At 42.6% G+C, this 20,173-nt stretch overlaps 1 protein-coding gene across 1 annotated transcript in view; it reads left to right on the forward strand.

The window, feature by feature from the left end:
* CUNH20orf194 (chromosome unknown C20orf194 homolog) overlaps nt 1–20,173 on the forward strand; it is a 149,989-nt gene that overhangs the window by 32,688 nt on the left and 97,128 nt on the right. Inside the window, exons 3-6 of the mRNA XM_019526048.1 lie at nt 9,529–9,648; nt 10,819–10,943; nt 15,436–15,532; nt 18,166–18,272. Of these exons, the coding sequence (XP_019381593.1) occupies nt 9,529–9,648; nt 10,819–10,943; nt 15,436–15,532; nt 18,166–18,272 (449 nt within the window). The remainder of the gene's footprint in view (nt 1–9,528; nt 9,649–10,818; nt 10,944–15,435; nt 15,533–18,165; nt 18,273–20,173) is intronic.

A 20,173-nucleotide genomic window follows, 5' to 3' on the forward strand; every position in this document is an offset into this window, starting at 1 on the left:
TTTTAGAATACTTGGATTTTGTTGAGATTGGGTTCAAGAGCCCTCAGACTGTCTTAGGATCATCAGTAAGTTATGCTGTCTAGGGGTCACCCTTTTTGGCAGGCGTGCCACAGATTGCACTCTCACCGTCCTGGAGTGCCACTCCAATCCCCTTCTCCTGCCTCATCTGCTGTCCTACCTTCTGCACCCTGCTTTATGCTGCTTTGTTTTCTGCTTCCTGCCCTATCCTCCATTATGCTGCCTGTCTCCTCCCTCATCTGTCACGTGCCACAGAGTCTGCATGTGCCTCTTCTGGCATGCACCACAGGTTGGCCCCCCCTGCTTTAAGACAGTGGACTAATCAAGATAGGTAACGATGACTATATGGGTGAAGACTTTGATAGCAATGTAGCAGAAACGGTGAGGCTTGCTAGGACTGCCATGGTGACGTAGTAGACAGCTCTTAAATCTCTTCCTTTCATTCTCTCCTCCCTTCAAATGGGAGCAAGACTACCCCAAACACTGTATTATTTTCTTTTTACTATTTTTTCCTAAATTTTTCTGCTGTTCAGCCATTCTTTTAGAGCTGTTTATATTGAATCTGCATCCCTTTGCTGTGACGGCACCAAACAGAAGCTGGAAAACTGATGAGCGTGATACAAGCTTGATCAAATTAACTTTGTTGTTGTGGGATACTGTTGTTGTGGATAGGTCGGGTGAGATAATATCAATGATACAGAATACTAATTCTCGCGCTCTGGATTTTGGTATGGAGAGGAAGGAGGAGGAGTGAAAATACATGGCTTTTAGCATCAGGAATTTAGGCTGCTTAATGTTGCAGTGATCCTAGTGTGTTTCCGTAAGGGTGTTGGGGTTCAGTTTCCTTTATAGCTGATCCACTCTGGTTTTGCTTGCTGCAGAAGTTGCATACCTCCGGTGTTTTGTAGCCAGGAAACTTATGTAGAGACACAGTTCAGTCTTTTGAAAACAAAGCATTATTTGTTCATCAACAGGAACCCATCCAGAGAAATATTTTTAAGTAACAAAGAAGGCTGAAGGGCATGGGATTTACAAGTTCCTTTGATTGGAACGTGTCCAAGACCTTGCACCTAGGGCCCCCTCCTGTACATTATGGGTATCATGCTATTAACTGGTTACTTGCTCAGTTATCTTGAGACCAGCTACATGGGCAAAGTAGCTATCACACCATAAAAAGGTCCAACTAGCTATAAAGTTAAACCTTAAAAATGTGTACTCACTTTTGTAGCTGGTTGTTATCAGCTTTAATTTGCATGGGTAACTGGGTCTCCCCCGTGGCTGGGAGTTCTGCTGTCTCACAGGGGTGCAGCCCTTGAGCTCTGGGTAGCACAGCTGCCATGGTCCCCAAGGCTTGGGGGGGTCTGAAACCCCTGGGCCCACATGGACCTCTTGGTCCTGGCTGTGCCTGGGGTGCAGTTGAGACTGAGTGTCTCGTGGCTTACAAGGCTCTGGGTTCTGGCTATGTATAAGGCATAGTTGGGACCCAAAGCCCTGTCAGCTGTGAGACTAAGTCCCAGCTGCTCATGGCCTCTGACTGGGAGCCCCCTCTGCAAAGGGGGCTTCCAGCCTTGGGTGCCTGCTTCTTGTCAGCACAGGGGGAGCCCCTGATTGTGCTCCCTCTCCATCAGTAGTAAGGCAGGATTGGATCCAGTGTGTGATCCCAGAATTGTACTTCCTGCCATGCACGTGTAGAAAGGGCCTAAGTCCACAGCCTCCTCCCCTGAACTGGTAGAGACGGCTTGTACCGGCTTCAGTAGGTATGCTGCTTTCAAAGACTGGCCTCTGCCTATTGCTATCTATGCACTTCACTTCTGCTGTAGTTGACAGTGTTTAATGGGTTAATGTCCCTTTAATTAAAGCTTTGGTTTCTTATTGGGTGGGGGGCAGGGAAGCCTGCTAGCCTGGCTGGAGCCAAACTGGTGGGCATTTCCCACTTAATAATATACCAGTGTTTCACTGAGGATGCTGGAAGTATCTTATCTTTGTCATTGTTTTATTTCCTGTTTGTTTTCTCCTAAGTTTCCTTTGATATAACGCCACATAGTCATTCCGGATAGCATCAAGCAAAACACATTTGTAATTCTGTTCTTAAATGTGCCTGGAGATCTCCTACAGCAGCATTTCTGTAGCAACAGCAGATATTGGTTACATGGAAGTGCCATATTAGGAGAGCGTTCTTCTCGGTGTCTCATGGTAACTGTTCTAGCGCTTAGGTGCCTATTTATTCATTCTTGCTCTGCTGCTTCAGCACTTGGATGTACATGTTGATTGGCATTGCATAAAAACCTGGCTGGAATGGGAGAGACCTGGTTCTGTCCTCATCCTGTTCCCAAGCACTGTGGTTTGTAGACTGCAGTTCAAGAATGTCTTATTTGAGGGAGAGAGTTTATATCAGTCGACAAACTCCAGTTCACTTTTACAAATACTATTTAGTTTGTGTACCTTTGTTGCATTTTAAAATCCACACCCTCTTAGGATTGGAAATCAGCCTGGGAAGACCTATGCTTCTAATGGTGATCGAGAGTTAGCTGTTAAACAACACATTCAAATGGCGTACCCCTAGAACAGTGGGCTGGCCACCTCCCAGCTGCACTGTTTCTCCCAGGTGACCCAGCCAAGTGATGGATCATCCCATGAGCTGCTTGGGGAGGTTTTCCATTAGAGGGGTCTAGCAGGCTGTGGGTGTGGGAAGAGAAGAGACCAGAACCAGAAGAAGGTAAGGCTGGACCACGGAAGTAGGAAAGAAGGGAGTGGGTCCTAGGATCTTGAAAAGGACTAATCAAAATTTAACAGATTGTGTTCAAGGAAGCTTAGGGAGGTATTTTTTACATGCTTCTGTTTTTGCTTTTTCATTTATGTGTGTATCTCTTACACTATGTGTTACATGCATATTTTACTGGCATTGACTGTCATGAAACCCCTAAAAGGGGCAAATGGGATTCCAGAGGATCCACCTTTAAGTAGCGTTTTAGGAACACATGATGGCCACTAGATTAGAAGACTGCAGTGGTTGCTACTGCTAGCAAAACTCTGGTTTTCCCCCTCTATCAAGGGAGATGCTAGGGACACGAGGTCTGTATCTGGGGTTGCTCTTCAGTGGCCTAAGCAGTCGTGCTCAACTTTTTTCCCCATCAGGTCAGATGGGAAATGCCTGGTCTGACCACTGAGTAGAAGATGGTTCTGATCCAGCACCTGGGGCCGGAGTGGTAGCCACCATCCAGCCATGCAGCAGGGGTAGGGGGGCAATGTGGCCTGAACCAGACCCCACAGTAGGGAAAGGGGGCTTCAGTCAACCTTGTGGGGAGACATGGTGGGGGGAGGTGTGACCCGGCCCCGTGGAGGGGCAAGGGCATGTGACTTGACCCCAACACAGTCCTGGGGAAAATGGGGGTGTGCCCCAGCCTCATGGCAGGGGACAGGGTGATTGTGGGCTGGCTCCAGCTGGGCTCATGCAGTTTGGGAACTGGGCAGGGGAAGAATGGCCATATTAATTAATGGCCACGGCTCCTACCACCAAATTTCCAGACCTGTGGGGAGCCCTGTGGGCCAGGTGCGATGGCTCCATGGGCCGCATTTGGCCTGCAGACTGGAGGTAGAGCACCCTGGGCCAAGAGCTAAGCAGTGATGAATGACTCCCTAGATGCAAAGGGGTTTAACAGCGCATGGGATTTAGTAGTTGTATCCAAACACCGTAGCTAGTGAGCAACTACTGGAGGCGTTCAGCCCAAGATTGTAACAGAGGGGCCTTTGTGCTGAGTTTGGGTCTTTTGTACTGTTTCTCTGTTTCTGTTTCTAGTTCATTCTTACATTATTATTCATAACCAGTTTAGATTCTGAGGGAACTCCGAAGGCAGCTTGGATGTCCTAGTTTTCTTGCATGTTGTTATACTATTTTAATTCTTTTAATCTGTTCATTTCCAGCAAATCTGAACTTGTTGGCAGGCACTGAATTGTATTCTAACATAACCCTCTGGGAAAACTTCACAGTCGCATGCGATAACGTATAGTTGCACTGGGACCACATCTGGGGTGTATTAGCACATACAAATGTTAATGTGACCAGCACCTATACATGTGAAGAAAACCATACTTATTAGATGCCAATTAAACAGGCACGGTGTAGTCCTTGTTTTCCAGACAGGAACATTCACCCAGAAAGAATCAGTGGGCTTTTCTCTTGATTTTTCAAGAAGGCTACCAGTCAGATTCCTGGCTAGTTTCAATGTTAATAGTACTGCCTATCTATATTAAAATCCTCCCTCCTCTTTTTCCTCTATCACTTAGGTTAAAATGATTTGAGTATAAACTTGATTGTAACCTAACCTGTTAAAATTTCTAAGATTTGGGAGGTATTTATTAGCTCTTGATGATAAAAACATAGCTGGCAGTGTGAGCTCTTTGAAACCAGCTGTAACTTATTACAGACACTTTTTATGGTAATTTTTTTGCTGCAAATCAAGCTTAAAAATGCAAGACCAAGAGGGGTTTTTGCATGTATATTTTTTTCATTGACTGTCCTGGTGCCCCCAATTTATAATAGAGCTTTGGTATTTTTTAAGGGTTATTAGTGCTGATCTCTTTGCTGATCACTCCTTGGCTTGTCAGTGGCTTCCGTTTTTGTCTGTCTTGATATTTCTTGATAATTTGTTAAATATCTGCAAATACAGCTTTTTCATAACCCAGGGATAGTACTATAAAGCGTATCAACTAATGTGTAATCATGTAATCTAAAATGGATGAACTAGGTCATAGGATTAGCTGGTTAGGAAACTTGAAAATACTAATTAGATTAAATGCGGTAGATTTCTAGCCAGATGTGTAAAGCTGTATTGCTAGGTAAGATGGAAAGCCTTCTGCCGTTCAGTTTTGTATATCAGTTTTGTAGTGTCAATATTGAAACAAAAGGATCCTATAAAAATTCCATCTATTGCCTATGGTGAAACCAGTGCTTGCAGAGGGCATATAAAAATAAATACATATGTTTTATTTCTCCTTACAGTTATCTCTAAGGAAGGAAGTGACAAAATCTTTATATTAAGATGCATCATGCTAGAAACATTTCAACTTCCTGAAAAACAAATGGAATATCAAAATGTTCCCTTGTAATCAGGGGGGAAGGGTTTGGAATGAAGACTTTGTAAGAGGGTTGTCCTTACTGGAAAGCTTATTAATTTCTTGCTATCAGGAGTGAGCTCTCACTATCTAGAGAGCAGGTTAACTTCTCAGGCAGGGAAATCACCCTGAACTTTTAAAAGGGCAACAGATTTTTATTTATTGTTTTTAAACAGTAGGTTTGTAGGTATGTCTTAACATCTACGGTTCAGATGCATAGATGTCGGGGTCGGGACCTCAAAAGATGATCGAGTCTGACCCCCTGCCTGGGCAGGAAAGAGTGCTGGGGTGAGATGACCCCAGCCAGATGCCTATCCAGCCTTCTCTTGAAGACCCCCAAGGTAGGGGAAAGCACCACCTCCCTTGGAAGGCCATTTCAAATTTTGGCCACCCTCACCATGAAGTTTTTCCTGAGGTCCAGCCTAAATCTGCTGTCTGCCAGTTTATGACCATTGCTCCTTGTTACCCCAAGAGGTGCCCTGGTGAACAGAGCATCTACAATCTCTTGCTGCATCCCCCAATGAATTTATCAGTATCCACAAGATCACCTCTTGGCCTTCTCTTGCAGAGGCAGGGTCCAGATCCCTCAGTCTCTGCTTACAGGGCTTGTATGGTTAAGGGTTTACAAGACAAGTAGCCCTCCTCTGGACCCTCTCAAGGTTATCCACATCCTTCTTGAAATGCAGTGCCCAGGACTGGATGCAGTACTCCAGCTGTGGTCTGACCAATGCCTCAGAGAGGGGAAGTATCACCTCCTTGGCTCTATTTGTCATGCATCTGCTGATGCGTGATAAAGTGCGGGTAGCTTTGCTGACTTTCGTTACACTGCTGACTCATGTTCATCTTGGAGTCCACTGTGACTCCGAGATCCCCTTCCACTTCTGTACTTCTGAGAGAGGCACTCCCCAGCCAGTAGGTGTGCTGGATATTTTTACACCCTAGTGCAGCACTCTGCACTTGTCCTTGTTGTATTGCATCCTATTGTGTACTGCCCACTTATCCCACCTGCCCAGGTCTGCCAGATGATCAGCTCTTGTTAACAATAACAATCCTGGTTTTTCTGATGGACTGAAATGAGGCTCATAGGGACCAATTGGAGCAAAAAGACTAATAAACAAGTTATTATATGCGTCGGTAGTGCCCAGAGGCGCAATTCGGCATCAGGACCCCGTTGTGTTAAATGATCTGGTCCCTGCTCCCCAAAATTTGAACTCCGCAGCCCCGGTCTTGCTAAGTGTAAAACTGATGTTCTGTACGAATACATACCCACAAACGCTGCAGAACTGGGGCTTAGGAGAGCAGTGACGTCTAAAGGGTGGGGATGAAGAGGTGTAAGTGGATGTGATTGACGTACGGATCGCTCCCTCCCTCCCCACCCTTCCTGCTAATAGTGTATATATGAAGTGCCAACTTTTAAGGGCCCCTCAAGCTATTATTAATTGGCTTGTTTCTTAACATAAGAGGATAGGTAGTCTCAGGAGGATACAACTTGTGAGTCAGCTCAGAGGCGTGTTGCAGGAGTAGAGGTTGGTTTGGAAGATGGCATTGAGTTGTCTGATCACACTTCACATGCCAAATCTCTTCCTATTTAAAGAGTGTATAGCTCTTCTCTATGTAGTCTGTAACACTGTAGTTTTGAGATGAAGTTCAGTGTAGGTTCTTTCAGCTTCCACTACATTTTTTTTTAAATCATTGTTATATGTTCACTCCAGCCATCTATGGTGATCTATTCTCTTATCCCTCTTCCCCCCTCTTCAATGAAGAGGATTAAATAATATGGAGACAAAATGCCTTCATTAGCTCCAAGAAACCAGCATTTTTGTGGTAATCTAGCCCCAGATAGGAGTCAGTTTGTCATAGGACACAGCATTTCCTGCCAGTTCCCTGGTAGCATTGGAGTAGCTTTGTTTGCTTGTAAAACTGTTTGCAGTTTCACTTGGGGCCAGGTTCAGATTTCTTCACTGGCGCTAAACTAGGATGTAGGCAGGAGTTAGGTGCCAGCCGTAAGGAATGATTACAATTGGCCTGGGGCTAGCACACTAAAAAACTCATTTTGTGCCTAAATCTGGCATGCATCTCCATTGGGGATTGTAAGGGTCCCTAGACTGTCACACTTTGGTTTTGCTGCAAACGCAATCCAGGGCGCACACTCCAGAATAATTTAAGTTGGCCCCGGAAGATGCACAAGTCTTGTGCAAGTCCCCAGTGAGTGCTGTACTGTTCAACAGATAGAAGCCATGACTAATACTCATGGGCAGCACGGGCTTCGGCTCAATTCCAGCGGTGGTAACTATGTCTGCCTTTTTTGCCCAGTAGGCTTGTGGCTAGACGATTAGACCAGGATGTGGATGACCTGGTTTCAAGGCTCCCGCGCTCCCCAAGGGGTTTTAAACCCATATCGCCCACCCACGTGTCCTAACCAGGCCATACAAAAGGTTACACCAGGGCACTCTCCCGTCACTCCAGTTGAAGCTATAGCAATGTGCAGACAAGAATGCAAGAACCATAGAGTCAGATGGAGACTAAGCAAAAAGAGCCTTCCTCTGTAGTCTGGTACTTAGAGCAGGGGGTCAAACATGCCCCACAGCCTAGATCCGACCTGCAGAGTTGAGTTATCTGGCCCGCAGCCTTGATGGGGGACCTTTTCCTGGCAACAGCCAAGTGTCTGGGTGACCCACAGTGCTGGAGCCCCAGCATCACTTTGGCTTGTTCCTGGCAACAGCAGAACAGCTGGGATGCTGGGCTCCTTCCTGTGGTGTTGCTGCATCTCCATGGCACTGCTCTCGCCATGGTGCTTGGCAGCCAAACTGGTGTGAGCTGTGGTGCCAGAGCCCCAGCATCACCATGAGAAGAAGGCCAGCAGCCAAGTGCCAGGCATGCTGGGCTTCTTGCTGCCAGGTCCTGCCAGAGGTGCCGTGTGTGCTTGATCTGGCATGGGATGGGGGGCAAGGGCATGATCTGTCCATGGGACCAGCCCTGTGCCATTCATCAAGCCTGTGGACTGGGCTTGTACCACTCCTTCAGTCTGTGGTTTGAGTGTTCCTGCCGGAGGGGAGTCTTGGGCTCTAGCTTCTGTTGCCAGGGTTATTTATACATTTCACAGTAGACAGTCACTGGTTAATCAAACAGAAGCAGTGCTTGGAGAAGAAGGACAAAACATGTTCCATCTAACAATAAATGTTTACTTTCAGTCCAGCAAAAATCTTGCACATTGTGCTGTTGAGTTTCATTATCACTATCCAGCAGGACCAGTTTGCATTAACTTGATCTTAACGACCAAGCAGCTACATAACAACTTGTTAACCATGTTAAAGTTAAACTTTAATATTCATAGAGAAGGCATATCACTTTGTGAGAACTGTAGCTGAATTGCTAGAAAGCTATATTTTAGGTTGCTTTTATGTTTTCTATTCTAATCCTTTGAATTCACCTACTTTTAAACTAAAGGTTTGGGAAAGTTTTTGTTAAAAACAAATGCGCTGATGAGAAAATGTCATTATGTTTAAGCCCAGATAGTTTTTAAATAAGAAAGTGTGGGGTGGACTACACTTCATGCCATTGTTTCTTCTGTCTGTACATGAGTGAAATAACAGTTGTAGCTATTGATTTATTTAGTCATTCTTGTTCTGTAAATAGTATTCCTGGCACTTTAAAAAATGTCAAACCACAAGGTTATGCATTTTCTATTTGCTATAAATCCATAATTCAGTTGGGAAACCATTTCTACTCTACCCATCCTACACTGTAATTTGGTATGTATCATTAGCTTTACTGTCGATCAGGGCACAGTTGTTCTACTAGAAGATTTACTATTGGGCAGATCATTAGTCAAATAATACATTTTGTGCAAGGTACATAGATTTTATATAATATTGGCCCCTTTACAGATTAATGAAGACATTTGAATCCAAAGCATGCTCAGATACTTAATTTTGTAACACAGTTCAGCTTGGTGTTTTGGACTTCATGCCTTGGATGATCTTTTAAGTCCGTCCCAGCCCTGTTTTCCTATGATCTGAAAAGATAGTTAATTCACCAGTTTTTAATCTTAGGAAAGCACCAATAGAAAAAAATTCTTTGGGTGTTATGGGTACTGTAGACTCTTTCTTGTCTCTCTTGATGCTGCTTTTAATTTGGACTACTTCCAGAGAAGCACAACTTTAAGAAATTAATTGTATTGTTTGGTTATGGCAAGAATATGCAGCTATGTAATCTTTGCTGTTGCAGTCAGGGCTGTTCTCTTCCCTCTCATCTCTCTTGATCTTTAATGGGACAAAACTCATTTATCACTTGGGTCTCTGCCCTCATCTTTTTATTTAGATGGCATGCACAGGCACCATAATGTTCTCTGTACTGTTATCTTTTACAATATTATATGTCTGGTCTGTTCTGTTTCAGGAATTGATAGCCGATACAATGAAGGCTGCAGGGAGCTGGCAAACTATCTTCTTTTTGGATTATATAATCAGAATAATAATGACTTTGAAAGAACTGGGTTTCCTGAAGAAGTTCTTGATGGTGAGTAAGGCTCTAAAATTATGCTCTCTTTTCAGGGTCCTTTTTGGGTGGTGGTTGGAGGGAGAGATCTGATATGTCAAACTGCAGAACTATAAATATTAGAGATCTAGTGGAGTTAAATGGGTTTTAATAGAAAATCTAGTTTGATATCCTGTTAGGACCCAAGGAATCAACAAATGTGGAATCAACTCTATTCTGTGGGCCAAGTCAGTGATGCTTAACCAAGGTGCTGCAGCACCCTGGGGTGCCTTGAGATCCTTTCAAGAGTTCTGTTGGATGCTGTCTAATGTTAGTACTGTTAGGTGTGCAAACATGGTGCACAAGATAAACCCAGAGATTTCATATAGAAATCCATAGCGTTTACAAACATTCTGCCCTGTTGTGGTCTTTCTGAGTTCTTTGCAATGGAACTGCTCCGTTATTTTTTCATAGTCAAAAAACGAGCTGACGTTTTCTGAGGGGGATCCTAGTCCTGGCAAAAGGTGCCTTAGGTCTAGAAAGGTTGAAAACTACTGTGTTAATCCTTTACCAGTATTTACTTAATTTTATTTCATTATGTTTTACATGCAAAGTTTTTAAATCAACCTATTTTACATCCTATTTTCACTTCAAGCGATAACTAACTATATATTTAGAATATCTTTAAGAGTTAACTATATCTTTTATGTTGGAAATGTGCACTGTATCTGCTTTTTTTTCTTTTGGGGGATTATTTTTTTTCCTCCCCCTACCATTGGTAGTGCAGAGCAACCTCTTAATGCCACAGATGAGCAAATGCCATGGACAGTTGTATAATGCTGTGCAAGTACTCATCATTCTGACATTCCTTGGCTTCTCAAAGGCTGTATGATGCAAGCCTCCAGGAAGACATGAAATAAAACTGATTGTGTTGCTGAAAAGAGAAGTACTAGTGCATTTCTTTCTCTCTCTCATTTTTTTTTGTTTAGCAAAAACTGGTCACTTTGTGCAGTGCACCTGAAATGGACCAAAGATTGCTTTCCATGGTGTATTTTTGCTTTGCTGTTTTTTTTAACAGAATACTTTCTAGTTAAAGCATTGTCTGCTTAATTCATTAACATTCGTTGCAGATAAGATTAAGATTCTAAGGTAACTATTCAGAGATTTGATGCTATTCTAGTAAAACCTTTATTTGCCTTTTGTTTACTACAGATGTAATCATATTAGTAAAGCCTGACAGTGTCCATCTATATTGTAATCCTGTGAACTACAGCTATCTTTTGCCATATGTGGCACACTGGAGAAATTTGCATTTTCACTGCTTGACTGAAAATGAGGTGAGTGAAAGCAGAAAAAGTACAAGACTATCATTTCTGTAACACTTCAATAATAAAATGGATCTTGAGGCCTCTTACTATTTTTGTACAAACTTGTCTTGTTGATAAATTGCAGGCTTCCTTTTGATCCTAGTCGGAAGCCAGGCATTTCTTTTTGAAGGTAATGATTTCTCTTTGCAAAGCTGAGAGGAAAAAAAAATTATCCAGTGCTTTGTATTCTGTCAGCCAAATCAGAAATGAGAAATAGCCTCCTCCACCCCACGTCCTTTTCCTTCTCTCCCTTGATTATAGTTGTGGTGAAATCTGGTATTAATTTAATGAGGGGAATATTTGGGCACTAATTAAAAAATAAAGAAGCTGAATTAAATACTGCAGTCAACCTTGAAATCTGTAGTGGTAATTCTGTTCCTAACGTGAAGTTTGTTCTATTTCAAAACTTTGCAATTACTTTCAGAAGAGTAACGAAAACATAAAAAAATGGCATTTGGTAAGATTGGCTAGATTTAAAAAATACATTTTTCAGTTAATGTCTGAAAAGTTTTCCGTCTCCACTGAAGTGAGTGGGAGTGTGGCCATTCATTTCAATAGAAATGAACTGGGCCTTAATTTTTCATCATAGGCTTTATGTACTTTATTTACTCTAATAAATCATTTCCCGTGGCAAAGTCTGGTAGATTTACAGTGACATAAATTTATCTTAAAGCTCTGTCCCCTCACTTTGATCCTTACTGGTTCCAGACGGGGCTGGATCACATGAACTATTGGATAACCTGACACTTAACTGATGAGTCTAATACTGTAACTGACTGTGACCTGCCCACTTGTTTTTTCCTGTGTGCACCATTGTCTGGCTGCATACCATAACCTCTGCGTGGCCACTTGTCATTTTTGAGTAGGCTTTCTGTCCTGGTGATCCAGGGTCAAACAGATCCAATGGAAAAAAAAGGACTTGGCTGAGCCTTGGCCCACAACCTCCTTAATAAACCCATTTAAAGTAAGCTTCACATCATTAAATGTCATCTGTCCTTCTCACTTCAAATTAGCATGGTGCTGAAATCCATGGGGGTGAGAGGGAGCGGGATTGCTGATGCATGACGCTGGCTGCTGACGATGGAAGCATGTAGGAGGAGATGAGTGAAAGGATCTTAAGATCTCAAATCTGTGTTCTTTCCCTTCCATGCATGCCAAGTGTATTGTGGGTGGGAGGTGTAATGCGGGGGCTGCATCTCTCTAGAGATTGCAGGAAAAACCTACAAACAACAGGAACAAGGAATGAGGAATAGGAAACCAAAAGCTACCCTGACAGTGTGGAACAGCCAGACTCACCAGGCATTCACCTTGCTTTCTTTCCCTGCTTGCAACTTTCAGAATTTGTCAGTTAAAAGCCCTAGGATTTTTGTGCAGCCTAGCTGATCTTCTCTAAGAATATCTCATGTGATTACTCACAGCTGTCAACTGTTTTTGTCTTCCAACGCTGTGGCTGGGGAGAGATGGAAAATTTCCTCTGTAATGAAGTTGCAAATTCCTGATCATTTAGGCTGCACTTGGCTCCTACACACTGCCATGACTCCTGTGTAGAGTGATTGACTATGAGGTCCAGGAGAAGGGGATGTGAAAATCTAGTTTGCCAGATGAAAGGCTAGAGTTCATCACAGGGAATTTGGTCTGCTTGTGTTGAGGATATGTAGCAGCTGGATTTGAAGTGTATGGTGTGGATGGATGGATAATTGGGGTTGGGAAGGGACTTTGGTACAGAAAGAACGTTCACTTGTGCTTTCCTTGTCATGTTGAGCAATGAAGGAAGTTCTCAAAATTTACTCTGTAACTTAAAAATGATCGGGAAAAGCAGAGCTATTGTGTGGTTCTTTCTCTGTTTCCTTGAAGCTATAATCTGGAGTTCTTATTGCCTTTTGACAAAAAATTTGGAAAATATAAGCAGTGAAAACTATAAGCAACAGCTTCTGGAAGTTAAATCTAAATGTTGATCCTTAGCAGCTAAAGCCCCAGTGTGTCCTGAAGGTCAGTAGACCAAGGATCTTTTGAAGCATGGGTGGAAGTAGTTTCCAAAAGCCTTTCACCTAATGAGCTAACAGTGCATGTAATTAGAAATCTTTCAATCTGCTTGTTTTTGTTAAAGTGGACTTGAAATTGGCATCCTTACTATTTAGCAATTACATACCATGCCTGTGTGCAGGGGCTCATCTTAATCCTGACCGACATTTCGTAATGTTGATTCACATGGTTGATCTTTTTCAGAAAAATGAGCCCCAATGGAGACGCTGATATTTTTTTGGATAGTGCAGAGTGAGAGAAGTGGAAGTTTTGATGGGGTTTTTTTTTTTTTTTTTTCGTTTTCTGCTTTTGCAAGTATGATGCAGATTCAGAGGATTGCATATAGTATGTCAGCAGCACAACGCTAAAAATGTGGTGTTTTTCTTTCATGTGTAAAAGACTGGCAGTTTCCTTAAATGATTTTGGCATATTGTAGGAGTTTTGAAATCTGGCCCTGTCAGCCTTCAGATGCCATTTTAGATTCATTCTCTCTGAGGAGTAGTTGCTCACGACTGGGAGGTTTTTTGTACAGTATTTACTTGTTCTCCATTTCAGTGGCATATTGATGTTTGGCCTTTTTTTTAGCTCTGCTTTTATAGTACAGTAAAGCTTTAAAAATGATCAAATTGATATGATGCCTAGGATATGAGCAGCTGTTACAGAGAAATTGCAGAATTGAATGTCCTCTTGCCTTTTACCTGAGCCGTAATGTTTAAGTGAATGCTTTGGACAGTGATGGAAAAGAAAAATGTCATTGAACAAGTCTTTTGAACTACTTGTACAGTGTCATAAGCTGCACATTTTCTAAATGCTTGCATAGCATGGTTCAGAGATAGTATAATAGCTTGGGCTGAGCCATCTTTCCGCTTCCCCTTGGAAACCAGGAATGCAATGGAGGCATTTTACAATCTAATTTAAGTAACTGATGCAGTAGTTTGGAGACCAGCTTTGATCCATTTGCTCAGAGAAGGTGAAAGCAAATTGTTTGGAAAGACCTTGGTGCATGATAAATTTTGTGGAAGAAGAGAACTTGGGCTTTTAAAAAACCCAACATTTCTAGTGGAGATGTGTGACACCAGTGGAACAACTAAGCTTGTACTTCTGAGACTTACTGACTGCATTAAAATAGTGTTGGCTGAGGGGGCTGCACCAGCATACATTTTTGTGGACTTGCCAAATTCTTATAGACCCTGGACATTTGTTTGGCCCTAGTTGGAAAAAGGGTGATCCTGGGGGTGTCCAAAAATGAAGGCATACGGCTCCAGATTTTATCAAATCCTGTTGAGCTTGTATTTTTAGATGCAGATCAACAAACATTATTTTCCAGTATTGTATGCAAAATAGTTTTGTTTGGCTTGCCTCTTTATTTAAAAAACATCCATTTTCCTTGTTTCTAGGTAGCTCCGTGTCTTGTTCTGCATTAGTCTGCTGCACCTTTATAGCTCAAGAAGTGTTTCTTAAAATGGAGTGCAGGGTGGAGAGTTTATAAGGGTGCAGGGAGACGAGGAAAAAAGGGAAATATAATTAGTGGAAAGGGAAGAAAAATGAAGATCTCTGTCTCTGGAGTTGTTGAAGAAGTTGCAGTGTGGTTGTAGTGACACAAAATGGCTTCATTCAAACTATAAAAATGACATAGCAACATGCAGCAGGGTAACATAGCCCTGCCTGATCTAGCATCATACCTAGACTTCTGGTGGCCCTGGGCGAACTTTTAGTATCAGGCCCCCCCTTTGCCTGGAATGATGATGATAATAATAAAAATTACCATTTTCAGGCCCCCTTTTTGTCTGGGCCCTGGGCAGCCCCTCAGTTTACCCACGCCAGTGTCCAGCCCTGCTCGGATCTCCACAAATTCCTGAGGACAGCTGAGCATGCAGGAGAGACTGTCTGCCCCATTCCCCTCTTCCCCTGCCCCACAGAGTTGGGAAGCAGAGGACTGGGGGAAGCTGACCTATAAAGACATTTCAGGAAGTGCTTCAAAGATGTTTCTTATTCTTTGAGATTAAAATTTTACCTTTCAGGTAATATTTAACATTTCAGCTGTGCACATGTGTGTCCTGGCTGTTTGGTGCAGCTCAAAGGCACCTGGAGCAATTCAAATATGTCTATCCAGGGCCTAAAACGTAGGTGTTACAGACAGACATCCTTGGAAATTGAAAGTATATGTAGATGCTTCTGCATTTTCTTGTTCAAGTATTCACTTCCATTTTGAGGAATGGCATCTTGTGACTTGAATATATTCCATTCCGTGTTGGATAAACTCTCCAGGCCATACTTTTTGGGGAGCTTTTCTTACTGTGGAACGTCAAAGGTAATGCATAAGCAACTTTGATCTTTGGCAGTTTTTCACCTTTAGTTTTAAAAAAAAATACTTCACCTATAAATATTTTGAGTCTCAATATTAGGTTTAGTAAAACTCATTTTAAATGATTCCTTCCAGTACGAAGATGAAGAAGCTGCAGAAGAATTCAAAATTGCCAGTTTTGTAGATATGGTTCGTGACTGTAGTCGAATTGGTATTCCTTACAGCTCTCAAGGTGAGTTACTGTTTTGATTGCTTTGTGTGCTTGTTGGAAATCATTTGAATGCTTTTGTGTTTTGCAAGGTTAAAATGACACTAACTCAGGCATGGCTACCCCGTGGTACATGTGCTACAAGTGGCATGGGCAGCATGTTTGTGGCACGTGGCAGACGGGGAAGGGGGTAGCCAACATATTGGTGGATAGATCAACGAGCAGAAAGCAGAGTAGCAGATTGGTCAGGAACACAGGGCAGGGATCAGATGGCAGAGTAGCAGCTTGAGCAGGGGAGGGGTTTGGAGTGGCTCTTGAAGAAGGCACATATTTTAATTTGTGGCGTGCTTGCCAAAAAGCTTAGCTCTCACTGATGTAACTAATACCATAAAACAGGAGTCTTCAGAGGTAAGAGAACCTGATGGTATATTAACAGTCTTATTTTAAGAAATTTCTTTACTATAAGATTAGGATTTCTGGTGTCCCAAAAAGTTTAACTGTTGGATTCATCTTAGCATTCATTCTAAATAGTAACAGTAATTTGGTATGCAGGGTTTGGCTAAATACAGAAGCTCTCTGTTTTGATGGGAACTTTGGATAAGTACCCTTTTATGTAAGGACAGAATTAACAATTTTGTTATGCAAGTTTCCTCTTTTTAAAAGAGAGAAGACTGGACTGCACAACTTCCCTTATGATCTGGAGCCAGGCTTGCAAACTGAACATTTTAACTCTGTACTTGTTAAAATGTGTTACTCATGGTGACTGTATACAGTAGGTGATGCAAGATTACTGCAATCCACTTGCTTGGTAAATGCTAATTTTGTGAAAGAATTCAGTAGGTTTTGGCATAGAAATCTGGATGAGGTGTATGCTTCACAGTCAAAACAAGTCATGTGGGGAATTCTAGCACTTGTGTACAGGTAGTCAGCCTAGATCAGAGGTTCCCAACCACTGGGCCACAGCCTGGTACTGGGCTACAAATGGTTGGCTGCTGGGTTGTGGCATGAGTTCCCTGCTCAGACCCCTGTCTGTCTGCCCAGGCAAGCAGCTTCCACTACTGGTAGTCACATGTGGGGTTAAAGCGGGGCAGCCCTGGGAGGGAGACGGCTGGCTCTGTGCCTCCCTCCCTCTCCCCTCTTGGTCCCGCTGCTGTGCTGGTCCGCAGTATAAAAAAGGTTGGGAACCACTGACCTAGATGATCAGTATTCCCTTCTTGGCCTTAAGAGTCTATCATATGAGCACAGAAAGACTTACTATGGGGACATGCCTCTGCTGAACTGGTGTAACTGTTATTTGTCCATCACCAGCTGAAGCTAAACCACAATAACTTACCCAGTTTCATTCAGTGGACAGACATAAGTTACTGTGGTGCAGTTAAATCCAGTTTATGTTGTCTTGCCCCTTCAAAACCCTGTAACTGTTTTTTCTGTTCATGCCTAATCAACTTTTGTAAGTCTGGCATTACACTGGCTGGTAATCATCAAGGTCCTGTGTTCAAACGGTGATCCGCTGTTATTTAGTTAGTTAATTTTGTGTGTGTAAATGCTTGGACTCGGTGGCAGAGAAATTTGTTTGCAAAGTTGCACAAAGTAATTCCAGCCAATGTAATGCTACGTTTCCTATACCTTCTGGTAAGAATGCTTCCACTCTCATAACGTTTCCAGCTTTGCTATTTTAATTGTCTTGAACAATCCTTTCTTAGAAGGATTAGCAGTTGTTTTCAAGGCAGTCATGTTTCTAGAGCTAAGTCTCTTGTTGGGGCAGTGTTGTTGAAGATATGCCTCTTCTTTGAGGAGTTCCCGAACTCTACCGTTACTCCAGTTCAAACAGCTTCCCAGCATCTCTGAAACTTGTCAGCTCAGCCCACTGAACAACTTTCAGTCTTTCCTCCTTTATAAAAGTTCATGGAAGATTTACTCTTTAAAACCAATATTTAGTTTGAGTCTAGATACTCAAGAGGAAACTAAAAAGAAAAACAAACAAAAAGCTTCTTTCCACTGGGATGTGGGGCCTTTTACATATATATTGTGTACTTACATTCATGTTAAATGCTTTGGCATATTACACTTGGTTGGTCCAAATTCTGACATTTCTGCGTGAACAATCCTATGAAGCTGAAAGGGCTGGCTTCTGAATATAAAGTGTGTTCTTAAAAGTTGTTGCAGGATTATGATATTTAATTTTTTTTATTGTAAAATGTAAAACATGGGCAACTCAAACCAGTGTTGCTGGACAATTCTTAAACATTGCCGAAATTCTGTGCTTCTGAATACAGTTCTCAATCTTGCCACTCTATGAATATTACATTTTTGCATGTAATCAATTTTTAGTCCCAAATTATTTCCAAATAAAAATAACTCTTCAATTATTTCCAGAAGCAAATGATATCATGTATAACTAGGTGGCTTTAAACTAATTGTAGGTATATATTGTAGATTTTACAGTTTGTCTTGCATTTTTTCCTTTTATTGAAAATTTATGTTAATTGCTACCAAAAATAGGAGTCCAATGCAACACCAGAGAGAACATCAGTCAATAAAATGTATTTAATTGGAATATTTAAACTCGCTTTTTAAAACTGTTCTGAGACTTGAACACTATGAAGAAAAGAGATCTATTAGTCATTTTAACTTTTGTAAAATATTTGCTTCCATAGGGCATCTCCAGATATTTGATATGTTCATTGTAGAAAAGTGGCCAATAGTACAGGCTTTTGCACTGGAAGGAATTGGTGGCGATGGCTTCTTTACCATGAAGTATGAGGTATGTATTAGTAAGCTTTTAATTTTGTTGATTACACTGAACTTGTTGGAAGCAGAATTCTTCTTCCGTTGTCCTCCTTGCTAAATAAAATCACTGTCACAGTTTAAGGAAAAGCCCATCATTCCTGTTTTGTGGACTGTGGTTCTGGATTCTAACTCTCCAAGAGAATGAGGGTGGCTAACCATTGGTACAGGCTACTCAGGTTATCAGATTTCCATCCTTGCACATTAAGAGCAAGTTAGATGCACACTTTTGGCTTGGAGATGTTTTAGCTGGGATGATGATGCCTTGTTAGGGGATCTGGGCTCACCTGAGGTCTTCTCTCTACCATTCTAGGATGATAGCTGATTTCTCCACTTATTTCTAGTTCTGTTAGAGGGGGAAATACATCAAAAATGATGAGCCATGCTAGATCACTTAAAGATATGAGGCTGATATGAGGCACAATGGAGTGACTGTATCTTCTTATTTTGGGTAACTTGTTGGTTCAGCAGTTGTGCTGTAGGAGTCTCCTAGCATGTGGATTCTTGAGGCTTTGTGGCCTGCTGGATGGATAGGCAACTGGGAATACAAACCACATGTCCCCTGCCTTGTCTGTACCACAAACTTACTGTGCAAGGCTTGGACGTTAGGGCTGTGTGAAACTTCTGCTGTACACTTGGACATTAGGGCTGTGTGAAGCTTCAGTCCCTGATCCAATTCGGCAGAGTTTTGGCCCAATTCGGTGACCGAATCTCCTAATCAAATTAGGAGCACCTTTAATCTCTCTGAATCAAGTTGGAACCCTGCGAATTGATTCAGAGAGATTTGGAAAGATTTGATGATTCGGACATAGATGCAGCTTTAAATGCTTTTCTACGTACCTCGAGGTACCAGGCTGCTTGTGAATGCTGCAGTGCTGGGGAGGATGGAGTATCCCGCAGGAGTGCAGGGGCTCCCCAGCACACTCAGCAGCAGAACCGGAAGTGGACAGGAAGTGGGGGGGTGCACTCCTGTGGGACGCTTCATCCACCCCAGCATCACAGCGCTCACGAGCTGCACCTGGTACCTTGAGGTATGTAGAAAAAACATTTAAAGCCCTGTCTATGGGCAAATCACCGATTTTTTTTTTTTTTTTTTTTTTTTTTTTTCTGAATGAGGTTTGAATCTTTGGATTTGGATTCAGCTGAATTGAATTGGGGACAGTGATCTGAATCAACAAATCGAATCACTGTCCCCGATTCGGGCCAAATCTGAATCTAATATGGCCCATTTCACACACCCCTATTGGACATACTGAGTGACTCCCAGGCCAGAAGTAGCATGGCTGTATTTGCACAACGATGTGGGTGGATTCATTTGCACTATGGAATGAGAAAAAAAGGCTGAAGAGTTTATCCGTGGCCCTGTTCACATGAAGCTGCACTGCTTCCAGTTTGGGAGGTAGTGTGTGAAGGTAGTTAGACTGCTGCATGTTTGGTAGGTAGCATTTACAGAGCAGCATAGTATGCTTGAGTATATTGCTGCCTGGCATAATACCTTTTCAGTATAAAAACCTGTGCTCTTTGACTTTGGGCAGATCTAGTAACCACTCTGTTTTCCCTGTCTGTAGAATGGAGATAGTAAAACTTATATGTAGTTTTGTAGTTGATAGGGTGGGAAGGGACCTGAGCTGATCATCAAGTCCGACCCCCTGCCATGGCAGGAAAGAGTACTGGGGTCAAACGACCCCAGCAAGGTGTTCATCTAGCTTCATCTTAAAGAACCCCAGGGTAGGAGCCAGCACTACTTCTCTTGGACATTGGTTCCAGATCCTAGCCACCCTGACTGTGAAGTAGCGCCTCCTGATGTCTAGTCTGAATCTACCCTCTGCCAGCTTGTGACCGTTATTCCTGGTCACTCCTGGCAGTGCTCGGGGGAAC

Source organism: Gavialis gangeticus, unplaced genomic scaffold (assembly GCF_001723915.1).
Source record: "Gavialis gangeticus isolate Ggan-Ray unplaced genomic scaffold, GavGan_comp1, whole genome shotgun sequence".
NCBI lineage: Eukaryota > Metazoa > Chordata > Crocodylia > Gavialidae > Gavialis > Gavialis gangeticus.